Here is a 13615-nt window from a genome sequence, read left to right as displayed (position 1 = left end):
AATTGCTGTCTTACCCAATGTTAGCTGCACCTGAAGCATCTCTGATGTGTTATGTTGGGCTACCAGTCTGAAGGTGTGTGCATCCTTCATGAATTTGGAAACCCCACCACCTTTGGAGCTTTGGTCCAAGTTCTGGGTCCGAAAGGTGTGGAATGAGTTATAGCCTGGTAGTGCAGGGGTTCTTACTGATGCCTTGAACCAGGTCTCTGTTACAGCACAAATGTCGATGTTCTCCATTTTAAAGAGTGCTTTGAGCGAGTGCATTTTGAGATTTAGACTTCTAGCGTTGAGCAGCATGACCCTCAGATTGCATTTATTTGTAGCTGTTATGGTGGTAATTTGGTCTTTGGAACACCGCCTAAAAAAGGCACTATAGGGGTGGCAAGAGCCTTGGCCAGTATCCGGAAGCCCAGGGGTGACAGATGCAGGCCATCTCTGGCAAAGCATCGAGGTCTGCCAGTCATGTCATCCCAGGCAGACAGATACTGGATCCCCTTAGAATGACACCAGAAACTCAGCCAATTGTTGAAATCAGTCATTTTCTGCTTGTACTATGGTATCATTCTGGGTGATGGTAGTATGCTGCTCAGGACTAGGGTCGTACCCACCTGGGCTACATAATTCGAGAGCTCCTCCATGTCTCTCTACATGTAGTCCACGGAGGTACATCTCAGGTCATTCACACCCACATGTACAATGACAGAGTCATATTTGTACCTATTGTTGAGGAACCTGAGTGTGTGCATTATATGGCAGATCCTGGCACCTGGCAGGCAGCTGGTTGTTACTCTCTCCTTATTCACTCTAGTGAGTGGGACATTCGTGTGCCTCACTATCGAGTCAGCTATGACTAGTGTGCTGGGCCTACTGTTTTGCCTTAGGGGCTTTGGTTGAGTGGCACACTGTTTAAGAGAGTTATGTGTCTCGTGATTAGTGTTTTGTTGTGGTGGTCAAGTGTGTTTCTGCCTTGGAGGTCTCTGCTCTTTGGGTAGATTTTTATTGAGAGCCTCCACGAAGGTAGGTGTGTGGTTTGTGTTTTTTATATGAAGGTAATGCTGGTGTGTGTTCTGGAGGGTTATGTGTTCCATGTGGTGCAAGTGTTGACCTTCTCCTCTAAACTAGCTATTCTGGCTTTGGTTGGAGAGTGCATGGCTTCCAATTTGGATATATAAGTGCATCTTTCGCAAGTCTGAGTGTTGGGAGGTAAGAGGAGAGGGTTGTCGGTGTACATGAGGCAGTTGCTACATTGCCTCAGGATGCCCAAGTTTACCCGGTTAATAGGAGAAAGCGCAGGGAGCTGACCTTTAAACATGCCTGGAGAGGTGGGCATTAATAATAAGTACTGGAGCTGTTTCCTTGTAGAACGTTTAGTGCTGGTAGCACTTTTGTGTGCTACAATAATTGCTACAAGAAGTCTGGTATGGTAAAGTGCTAGACTAATAAGTTAGTAAAAGTGCAGGAGAGGAGAGAACTAGCAGATCTAAGGGAAAAATTGAAGAGCAGACATTGGCAGCTCTCCGAAGCTTACAAACAGTCCTGGATACAGCAAATCTGTATCTGGACTAGATTAGTTATAGAAAAGGCAGGAAACAAGCATATAATTATTATTATTTTTTTGTTACAGAAAAGATGCTAAAACAGCACTAAAAACAATGCAAGTGCAGTACAAGCTAGCACACTTGAGTGTGTAGCAATATTAAAGCAATTTATTCAAACTGTATTCTGAACTGAATTCAATTATTGTTTAATTCAACTCTGAACAGTTAAAAAGTACCAAAAAATATACTTATCAGCTGAGAACCACACTCAGTCAGAACACAAAATAAAGTGGAAAGGGAGAAAAGAGAAACAGAAGAAAATTCAAGGTTAAGGGCATAAGTGGGGATGGCCTACTCAAATGTTCTCTCTCTAATAGGTGGAATGAGCTAATGACCCAAGATTGGGATAGAGCTGAACAGATGGGACTGGTAGGAATGTCTGAAATCAAAATATGATCTCACTGTACTCTGTTGAGTGAGCAAATGAGATGGACCCAGGAGGAGTGTTCAAGCACAAATTTACAGGAAAGGCGGGCAGTTCCAAAGCCAGCAAAAAACTTAACTGCAGAGAGAAGAGAGAGATCACAATATTCAGTGAAGCAAATAAATAAAGAGAAAAATAAAATGTAGTACTATCTTCAACACAATATTCAATGAAACAAATAAATAGAAAAATAAAATACAGTACTATCTTATAACACTGCAAGTTTGTACTTATCTCAGCTTGCAATAAAGTTGATGTAGGTATACAACAGCTAACCAAACAGCTCAAATATTCAGCTGTTCAGCAGAAATCACATGACTATACATATACACATGCATAGTCATTTGCATTTTTCCACACACTTTATTGAATGTATTTTTCCTGTTTTTAGTGTATGATTGTTTTTATGGATGATCACTTTTAAGCCCTATGGGTGAAAGCGCTTTTATTTGCATTTGTTTTTATTACACATTGCAGTTTTTATTTTGATTATTTATCAGTGATGTTTCTTTGTATCACATCTTTTCCAAGGTTGCTATAGATGATTCATGTGCCTGTTGTTAAACGCACATGCACTTGTGTGTGCACACACACACACACATACACATACACACACACACATACACACACACACCTACACCTTTCTTCACTTCAGTTCTCTGATTTTTATTTTTTCTGTTTTTTTATATATATATATATATATATATATATATATTTTTTTTTTTTATCACTCTTTTTGAAAGGATCTTGTTGTCACCTTGGTGCTAAATAGCCTATGGTGAAGAGAATTTATGATGTCATGTCTGTCTGGAGACAGACTAGGAATTAATTACTAGTTCTGCAATTCACTTTATTTGGACTTTGTTTTATTAGTATGCTTTATTTTTCTTACATTAGTTTGGATTGTAAAAAAGTACTCGTTTTAAATCAGGCTAACTTTCAGTTGTAATCTAGACTTATTACTAGGTGTGAAATTGTCAGCTGTAATTTATGATGCTTTGTGCTTGTTATGGGTTAAAGCTGCTACTGAAAAAAATTGATCTGATGAAGTCCACTTGGTGAACAAAAGTGATTATCATGAATTAAAGCTGAGTTATTCCAGTGACTAAGCCTGTTGGAGTTTGTTTCTTCATTACCTTCATAGAAGAAGAATTAACATTTGAAGTTTCAGACTGTTAATTACCATTGCTTAATATTGTAATGTACAAGTGTTTTTATTTTTCATTTTTCACAAATAGCAAGAAAGTGAGGTCAATCCTCTATCTTAACGCCGGCGACAGCTATCTCCTCGCACCTCTGTTGTGTTTTTTTTTAATTTCTTCATTTTGGCAACACCTTTGCCATTCTTCTTTAGTCATTCTAGACATAAACACTTTAAGATCATGATTTAAAATTGAAATGGACCATTATATAGCTGGATCCGATCGGTCTTTGCTATCTAAAGATTTTGCAGCCACCACAGCTTTTTTCCAGGATGTTGGTGGTACCCCTCCTTTTAAAATACTGCTAAACAAAACCTTCCAGGTCTTTATCACTTTCTTCCCCACTATCTTCCAAACCTCTGTTGGAATACACTCTATTCCTGGAGACCTTCCTGCAGACTGCTTATACATCTAATACCTCTACAGGGTCTCTGATTATTTTTCTTGCTATATGCTTTTTAAGGCTGGTAACAACCCTTTCTACTTTCTGTTGCTTAAGTTGTTGTGCTAAAAGTTTTTGTCCTGTGGAGTTTTTATCAAAAACAGTTGCTTAACAGTCTTTCTAAGCTCATACATATTATCCAGGTACTCCCTTATTTTCTTGGCACTCTGCAGTTGCATCTGTTCTTGTTTTGTGTGATTCCCCTTATTCTGCAATACTTTAATCTTTGTCATCCCCTCTAAATAATTTTTGTTAATTCTTAACCATGTTTCTTTTATTTCTACCCGATTTTTGAACTCCACTTTCATTTTATTTCACTGACTAGTTATACTTTCTTAAGCACTTGTTATCTTTCCTAATAATTCCCAAATAATTTCCACTATCGATTCCATAAATTCTTCTCTTTAACAGGTAGGCGGAGGACATGTCAGTGTCTCATTTTTACATCCTTACCCTACATTTTTAGTGATGTATGATCTGAAATAGTTATTGGATGTATGTCAGTGCTCTCAATGAATTGCACATTCCTGTGAAATACAATTTCTGTCTAGTCTATCCATTTATTGTATGTTGGTGAATGACATGTACATTCTATCCGAGTTTGTACAACTGAATTTATAATTTCCACACCAAATATTTTCATAAATTTCTTCATAAAGTTGGTGAATATGTACATTCTATCTGAGTTTCTACAACTGAAGTTATATCTTCCACAGGACATATATTCATAAAATTCTTAATAATCTACCCTCTTTTATTAGATTTTCCCTTCTAGCCTCCCCCGATAAGTACTTCCATTTCCATATTCCTTTGTCCCTGATATGCTGCTGAGTATTCATCCTGAAATCCTTTATCACATTCACATGCTCATTTATTTCCAAATGTGTCCTGTCACATTGCTGTTTGCAGTCTGCATTTCTTAGTATAATTCAGTGTTCTTTCCTTTTTGTCAATACCTGTGAGACCATTCACATTCCATGATAATATGGAAAGTGTCCGATTATGATAAAAAGTTATTATTCCCATCTGTTATATGTGACAGATTTTTAGATGTCTATTTCCGGCCTTTGTGATATGTGCATTCATTAATGTTTGTCAGGTTGATCTTTTATACAGTTGTTTCTTGTCCTCTGCATTTGAACATATGTCACATTTTTAAAGAATTTGTTTTACTGAAACCCTCAAAAAAACCCTCAGAACACCTCTATAACCTATTAACTTAATAAAACCTACAAAACTATGTACATCTTCACATAATGAAGCTTAATCCACCTAGTGGGAACAGTTGCCCTAAATCGATAGCTCTTGTGCCTGGTGTACAGTGAGTAATCATTTTCCAAAAATTCTCTACTGTTTCCAACTTTTAGTACTTTGTCCTTCTGCTGCAGTTTTTTTCCCAGAATTGGCTCTTTCTGCTGTTAGTGTTGCATCGTTACTATTAGAAGTCTTGGCTGCTTTTTGACCTAAATTTAAGGTTATCCATGCTAAGACGCATGTTACTGTCTGTGCCCCTAAATAACACTAACTGCTGTCTGTTTCTTTAGCTTTATTCCACTCCAAGATGTGAAAAACAGGTTGCATGCTTTCAGAAAACAGTAACTTTTATCCTTAAAGAAACTAATGTGCTGTGTTCTTATTGCCCTGTAATCAGCTTGTCTCCATGGAAACATAAGAGAAAAAGGCAAAAAAATGTAGCCCTCAGCTGCAGGCTCATAAAGACATACTGAACATCTGTTGTTAAAGGAAAGCTTTTCATTACATTCTGTGTTCTCTTAATTACTTGTTTCCACTGAAAACTTGTATTGGTTTAAGCGGAGTCTTAATCCATACATTCACCTCTGCAAAAGTAAGAGAGAACATATCAGCTGTACATACAATGTGATCTTTATACTTTTACATCCAATCCCCTATGTCAATAACCCAATATTACAACCTGTTAACTTAATCATGCTTTTGTCCAGCCCTTTTCCCCCTTTTTGCATTGTAATGCCTATATTTCTCAATACTAGAAAACAAGGAACAAAAGAAATAAAAAAAGAAAGAAAAGGCGTGTTTAACGTTCACATAAAAAACTGAAACTACTTCATTGTGTAACATGTAATTTATATCATAAAACGTTTTGTAAAAAAACTGCTAAGAGCAGAAACTGTTTTACTTTCAGTTACCCTTTTCCTTCTTCCTTACTTCCCCTTAGTGTCTTTTCAGACATTAATGACATAAAGTGAGGCTAATGCTTTTCAGTCCTTCAGAAGTTTAACAGAGTTAACAAAAGTCCATTCTTTCCGCTTTATGTTGTGCAGCCATATTTCACAAATGTGATTGATCCTTTATAATCTTGCATTTATTCACTAATTTCCGTGTTGCTGGTCATCCTCCTGTTCATCTCTATCCCCAACTCCAGACTCTGGTTCAATTCCAAGATGCTCTCAGTTCTTGTAGTTAATTACTGTGCTTTTCGTTCAAGCATTTTCGTTTTGCACATTGGAAGAGTTTTCACTGGCAGTCTTTCTATGAGCTTTATTATCAGAAGAATGAAAAGCATAGTCTCCTTCTGCTTGATAGCTCACTTTTCATTGGACATATTTTGTATTTCCTCCTTAGCACATTCTGCATCAAATTGACCGTCCAATAAAAAATATTCTGAAGATAGCTATGGCAGCTTGAATCTCACACCTGCTTCTCAACATTCCATGATTGCTGAAATAAATTTACTCCTGTTCTGCCAGGTGTACAATAAGTAATCATTTTCTGCAAACACTCTTCTGTCTCCAGCTTTGTCCTTCTGCTGCAGTTTTGTCAGAATCTTCTCTTTCTCCTGATAGTATTGCATCTTTACTATTAGAGGTCTTGGCTGCTTTCTCACATTCCGGCTTGGAGCTTACACATGATGTGCCCTTTTAATTTACAATGCATGCCGTGGAGTACCAGTCCAGTTGCTTATTTATGCTTTCATAAAGTTAATAATCTGTTCCTTCCAGTTTCTGTGGTACAGCAGAACATCTCAGTTTTTTCCTATGTACTCTGTCCTCTAATTCTACCAGTTTTTGAAATGTCTCTTCTAGAGCAGTGTCATATTCAACAAACCTTCAGTGTTTGATTTATTTTAATCAGCTCTGAGCACATTTGACTAATTTTTCCTTTAGATTACTGGAAGTCATGTCTTGCACCAAAGCTGGAGCTTGAACTGTTTTTTGCTGAACAGCTGTAGGGTTTTTCTCTAAACTTATCCTTTGCTGGCATACAGGAAGTGCACTTACTAGCCGGAAACTGAAATTTACCCCAAAAAAGAAAAAAAAAACACTGGCCCTCTTTTCTAAATTTCTGTTTTCATACTGGAAGAGCTGAAATTAAGTTGGTACTGAGTGTGCAGCCATCTTGGAAATTTACCATTTAAAACTTGTGTATGACATAATAGTACTCAGAAGTGTTAGCTATGACCCCCCCCCCAATCACCATCATATTATGTAATCCAGCAATGCCTACTTGAAGGACTAGTTGTAAAAACTAACAGGAATGGTCCCAAGCCCAAGCCCTGATGTACACCTAATGTAACAGGTAGATAATCTGAATGAGTTCATTGTAAAGATGTGTATTAAATGTAACCAGAAAGGTAGTTATTGATCCAGTTTACCAAATATTTGTTAAATTATAATGCCTTTATGCCAGATTTATAGAATACTGAGAGAGGGTGTCAAGAGCTTTAGCCAAATCTAAAAACAGTACTCCAAATGGAAGCTCTGAATCTACTGCCAAAGTAATCTGGTATTAAAACCCAACCAGTTTAGTTGGTGTAAATTTACCCTGGCTAAAATCATATTAATATAAGTCATAATTGTCACCATGGTTGTTTAGATTCGATAAAAGATTTGGTAAGCATCTCTCAAAATGTCTGGAAAGTATCGAAGTCAAACTAATTGGCGTATTGGCAATATCTAGTGTATTACCCTTTTATAAACTGGGAAAATATTTCCATAATACAGGCACTTCATATCTGTTTAATGGTTTAATAAATATCAAGTAAAGAACTTGATTGATTTCATTCTGGATATCATATACAAGTACAGCTAGTATGAGGTCCGGTCCTATTGATTTTTTTCGTACTAGTCTTTTTTTTTTTTTTTTTTTTTCAAGCATCTGTGATCAGCTGTTCAGACAGACCGAAAGAAAAGGCTGAAAATACAGAAGAGAGAATATTGACATTGCTCATCTCCTTTAAACTTCTTTTATTCAGGGTGGCAAGCTCCCCCTGCATCCTCCCCAAATGGAGAGCAAGCCCCTCACACTCCTTGAACTTATGTATACCAACTCTTGAGATCATCATATCTAGGACAAAAGGCAATCTTCCTGTGAAATTGGACTTTGTGTATGTTAAGTCTGGATTTTCAGCCATTCGGTCTTCAATTTTGTAACTTGACAGTACAAGCCTTGAGATTTAATATGATTATTTAGAAAAATACATAATAAATAGTCTTACATCTTCCATATGATATAAGTAAAAAGTAGATTGTGTTTGTGAACAAAGGCATTTTATAGTTGACAAACTATTTTAATAATGCGATATACTAAACTGGCTGAATATGTGCTTCTTCACTGTGTAGAATGCTTCTGAAGTAATGAGCAGTATACCGATTCATATTGTATATGCAGGCATTAGTGTTTCATGCAGAGGGAGTAGGTGATAGCTATATTTTTTTTTGTGCCACTGACATGGTCTTTCTGCTATTCAAGACCGAACAGGAATAGGACATGATGAAGTGAGAAAACGGAAGGCCGAGGAGAAACTGGAAAGTATCAGAAAAAGGTTGCAGGAGAAAAAACAAGAGGAAGAAGAATTCAGGTATAATTATACTGCTTCAACCTAAAGGATTGTATAACTCTGGTTTGTGAGGAACAGTCAAATTGGATGTACTGTGAACTACAGTGTAGTAAGAGTGTGTGGAAACTGTATTGGTATTTCTAAACTACTGCGGATTTTTTTAATTTGCTCACAACAACTATGTGCTGTGACTCAGTGGTAGAGAAGTAAGAATGCAGCCATGTACTGTTTCCACAGTGCTTTGCTCCTTAGAGCAGAGGGTGTTACATTGTGTTGTTATGCTTCAAGACTAATAGAGGGTAACTGCTTTATACAGAAATGTCACTTTGGCATTGTACTTAAGAATATCAAGCGATGAAAGTGAGAAGTTAAGTCACTTAAATCGCAATGTAAAGAATTGCCTCAGTGTTAAAGGAAAAATAGAACAGTCACTTTCTGGTTGATCCTAAATTCATTGTTGCACTTAAGTTCCATAACAAAGATTTAAGAGGAAAAAAATCTCTTCGGCAGGCAACGATGAAGCATTTGTGTGACATGGAAAATACACCATACAGTTCTTATTTAATTGTAACTTTAGCAATCTATCACTAGTAATGACTACAATGTTAAGAAATCTACAAATTTTGAAAATATTGATGTGTACTTGCTAAGATTTCTTTCCTGAGAATTTAAGATTGCATAAGACAGTCATAAAGTAATTTTAAAAGTAAGTAGGATGAAGAAGAAAAAAGTTTATTCACTTGGAATAACAGCTAACCAATTGCATAAGAAAAATAAAAGAATGTGTAGGTCAAGAGACCCTATTTCATGTGACACCTTTGGGCTTTCTTATTTTTCTTTTGGTCCCTCTGCAGATCATTAAAAGCTTTAGATTGAGCGGGATCTTGGTGTCAACTACGAATGAAAAAATTGTATGTTTTGAAGAGGCCAGAGACAAGCAGAATTGAAGATAACATTCAAGGCCTAATTACTGGAGCCATTTTTGTCAGGCTCACTAGAGCTTTTCGTCTTGTCACTTCTAGACTATCCCACTGAAATAGCACTAACAATGACACGCTGCTCTGGTTTAAAAACTATCTTAGAAGTGTGACCTCACAGTGAATTTCAACTCCTCAACCTCAGCAAAAAGGCATCCCCCGAGAATCTATTATAACGCCTTTTCTCTTTTCTGTTTTTATTAACACTGTCTCTTGACCTACTCCATCTTCATCACTGTATGCTGCTGACATGGTCCTATTCCACTCCAGTCATTCTCTGTCCCACTCCTTTCTTGAGCTCTAACTTCAGGCTGATTTTCATGTCCTTATTGAATGGGTAATGATAAACAATTATTGCTTAACTCCTCTAAAACAAAAACAATGCTTTTTGGTACTATGCAAAAACTCACTTCTATCTCCAGACATCTACAAATTATCAGTCATCTGACCAACACTATGGAAAACATCACTGTATTGAAATACCTAAGGATTTCGTTGGGACTCCTTTCTAAATTTCCATCCCTCTTGGACTATACACACACACACACACACACACACACACACACACACACACACACACATACATACATACATACATACATACATACATACACACACGAAAAAGTCAGCTCTCTCCTACTCTGGGCTAATAGGATCTTCTCTTTTCTTTCCAGCACTGTAGGAATGTTATAGGTAAAAGTAACCTATGGGCTCCAATAGAATATGGTCTCTCTGTTGTTGCACCCTCTGAACGAAATTAATCCATCATCCAAACCATCTCAAATACCATATGTAGATTCATCACTTTGTCCTCAAGAAATGAATACCATTGCAAAAGCTTTGAAAAATCTTACTGGCTACCTGTGAAATAATGTACTTGCCTCTCAGCTGTTATAACTTAAGAATGAGACCTTACCTTCTCTGGCCTCCAGAGTATTCAGGGATGCTCCAACATACAACTTTAGAAGCCTTTATTACTCAGATCCTTACCTCCAAACCCCCCAGATTACTTTTCTCAAAAATATTTTATTTCCTTTAAATTAGTATAACAGTGTAAATAAAACATTTTGAAGATTGAATTTAAAAATACATATTTCAATAAAAAGAAAACAAAAACTATTTACATCATGTATATATTGCCTGAGACTAAATGTATATAAGCACCACAAACTGTTTAAAGGTTAAAATGTCAAATAAGAAAACTGAAACTGATAAAAGTTAGCGAAGGAGAAGAAACCCAGGGAGAAGGCAGTTAAAGTTGAAGGCAAGGACTCAAAACAGGACAGGATCAAAGAAATATCAGGCTTGGAACTCCCGTAAGCAGTCTCCATATCTATCTTTAATTTCCAGACTGGATCCCAAGGTACCGAGGCTTTCAGAGCTGACCGTCTTTAGGCACCATACATCTGCTGCTCAGTCTGGGTTTCACTGACTTCAGTCAGTCCCACAATGCATTCTCCAGTACTTCAAGAGAGGATATTTTGCAGACCACCGTTGGTGGCATTGTCATCCCAGTCACTGAGAAATCTGACTGAGCAGGACATTGACAGAATGATGAGAAGGTTTCTCAGGATGCAGATATATCTCAGGATTCTGTCTTTACCATTCTCTGGAAGTGTAATAAGTGCAGGTCCATCTACTCCTCTACTGGTTAGCCCATTGGTGTCAGTACTTTTGCTTGAGCCAGTAACTCAAGTGACTTTGACCTTTGACAAGTTCCCTTCCTCTTTCGGGTCCATCATGTTTGGATCTGGAGGAGTCTCGGAGCTGAAGGTTTGGTGTTTGGGCTCAAGTGGAGGGTTCGACTCCAAAGCTTTTGGAGCTCTCTCTTCCACCCAGTGCTTCAGTGTTGGATAGCTCAGCACAGAGGTCCGCCTTGGGGTCAAGGCCTATTGACTCCAAAGTTTCCTTCCTGTCCAAGGATAGGAGGGTGCTGGAGGTGCCATTGCATCCTCAGCTTTTGTGGATTTTGAATGGGTCCTTTCAGTACTGAGGGAAAAGATGCTTTCACCCAGGATGGTGCAAACCAAACCCTGACTGGAATCAGCTTCTGCTTCATATCCTTCTGTCAGACAGGTACAGTCGATACTACAGGCTTCCCAGGCAACCTGCTTTAAGCTTCCAGTCTGATTCTGACCCTCTGATCCTCTCCCTCAGACATTTCATAAAAAACAGACATGCAAACAAAAGCACTTGGGACTCTACTCCTGAGTCCATCACTGAAGACACAGACTTGAATGAAGCTGAAGGCTTCCCAAAATCCCCCTCTGAGGATGTTACTTTCGTTGAGATCCTGGAATTGGTGAAACAGAGGGGGGGATCCACAGATGATCCTTCTCCAGAGGAGTCCATGTTCCTGGAAACCTTTGGGTCCAGCTCAACTTTATCCTGGTTGATGCTGCCTGTTTATCACTTGTTGATTTGATGGCTCAACAGGCATGAAAGAACCCTGACATGATGGAGCCTAGCCCTAAAAACAGAGATTGGACCCTACCTGCTCCTGCAGTCAGGGAACATTAGAGCAAAGGTCCTGTAGTGGATGTGATGGTTGAAGCGCCAGCCACATAGAAGGGATTGTCTGAATTCAGTTCCTCGGTCCATCCCCCTAATTTGGAATCTAGGGTATGGACCACTTTGGGAAATGGATATATGCTTCAGTAACCTTTGCACTCAGTACACTGAATTTACTTAGCTCATGTCCCTATTTGATGGGTCCAGCCTGTTTGGACCTAAAATAAATAAATGCTGATCATGAGTCAGCAAGATGGTAAGACTCTCTGCAGTAGGCATCCAGTTATCCACTCCCCAATGGTCTTACTCTAAGAAGCAACAGGCAGGGAAAAAGATGTGGTGCAGAAAATAAGAGTCCTTGCCAGGAAATTCCTGATAAAACCCTCATGGCAGAAGAGGAGGCAATAATAATAGAAGTTGCCCTAGAGGTATAGAGGTGGACCACATAACCAGAGTTTTCATGGACCCTTATCTGAAAAGCCCTTCCAGCACCCCTGAAGGGTTGCCTGAGGCAGTTGGAAGGGGGGGGCACATATGTCTGCATGCCTGAAGAAACATAACCACAGATTCATGGGTGCTAAACATAATATGCAGAGGTTATTTTAAACCATTTTCCCTTCCCCTTGTTAAATAAAAAAAGTTCCCGATGTTCCAAGTCAGTGGAAAAGTGCAGCAGCAGAAGTTTCCAAGCTGCTAGAAAAGTCATCCAAACAGTCCCCAAAGACCAGCTAGAATCTAGAGTCTACTCAAGGTTTATTTTATTTATTGTTTTAGTACCCAAGAAAACAGGTGACCTCAAGCCTATTCTGGGCCTGAGTCATTGGAATCAGTATGTCATGCAGACAAAATTCTGGATGGTCACACTTAGTCTATATTGCCCCTACAGAGGAAGGACTATTGGATGTGCACCATAGATCTCAAGGGCTCATACTCATGTGAAGATAGAAAAGCATTCAAGGAGATTTCTTCTTTTCTGGCTGGGAGCCGGTCATTATCCATTCAGAGCTCTGACATTGGTGAACACCTGTGGGGAGGCTGAGGGAAGACAAAGTTATGGCAGCAATAGCTGCACATTTTTACCTACTAAGGATCCAGGTTTTCCTATACCTCAACAATTGGCTTTTTACTGCTACAACCAAAAAAACCCTATTGCATCATTGGTACCTTCTGCTCCAACTGATGCAGGATCTAGGCATCATGGTTTGTCCGAACAAAAGCCAACTTACGCCATCTTAACAGATAGAGTTTATTGGATGCTACCTGAACACAAGCTCACAGATTGTCTGACTTCCAAGCTGCAGAGTGCTTTCCCTCTGCCTCATGGAAATTTAAGTTCTTCACCACCCCGCCTGCCAGCAAGGCTGATCCTTTGTCTATTAGGCCTAATGGCATCCACAGTTCTCATGGTCCCACTAGCTACTCTACATGAGAGTTCTTCAGTGGACATTAGCAGTACAGTGGTCACAGAGGTTTCAGCCACTTTACTCCAAAATAAGAATTACTCAAATTTGCAGGCTATCCTGGTGGATAATGTTGTCTTCTGTGGTAGACTGACATTCATTCCTTGTGGACCCACTTGTGGCAGTAGTGACAGAAGACACTTCCCTTCTAGGGTGGGGGTGTTGTGAAAGGAAGACGGTCCAGG

At 38.6% G+C, this 13615-nt stretch overlaps 1 protein-coding gene across 1 annotated transcript in view; it reads left to right on the top strand.

Annotated features, from left to right (window-relative positions):
- LOC122792406 (G patch domain-containing protein 11-like) overlaps positions 1 to 13615 on the top strand; it is a 339605-nt gene that overhangs the window by 70015 nt on the left and 255975 nt on the right. The window contains exon 4 of the mRNA XM_044060194.1: positions 8395 to 8503. Within this exon, the coding sequence (XP_043916129.1) occupies positions 8395 to 8503 (109 nt within the window). The remainder of the gene's footprint in view (positions 1 to 8394; positions 8504 to 13615) is intronic.

This window comes from Protopterus annectens, chromosome 1.part2, assembly GCF_019279795.1.
Source record: "Protopterus annectens isolate FY-2018-M chromosome 1.part2, PAN1.0, whole genome shotgun sequence".
NCBI classification, from domain to species: Eukaryota; Metazoa; Chordata; order Ceratodontiformes; family Protopteridae; genus Protopterus; species Protopterus annectens.
This window is presented reverse-complemented; position numbering and strand designations above follow the sequence as displayed.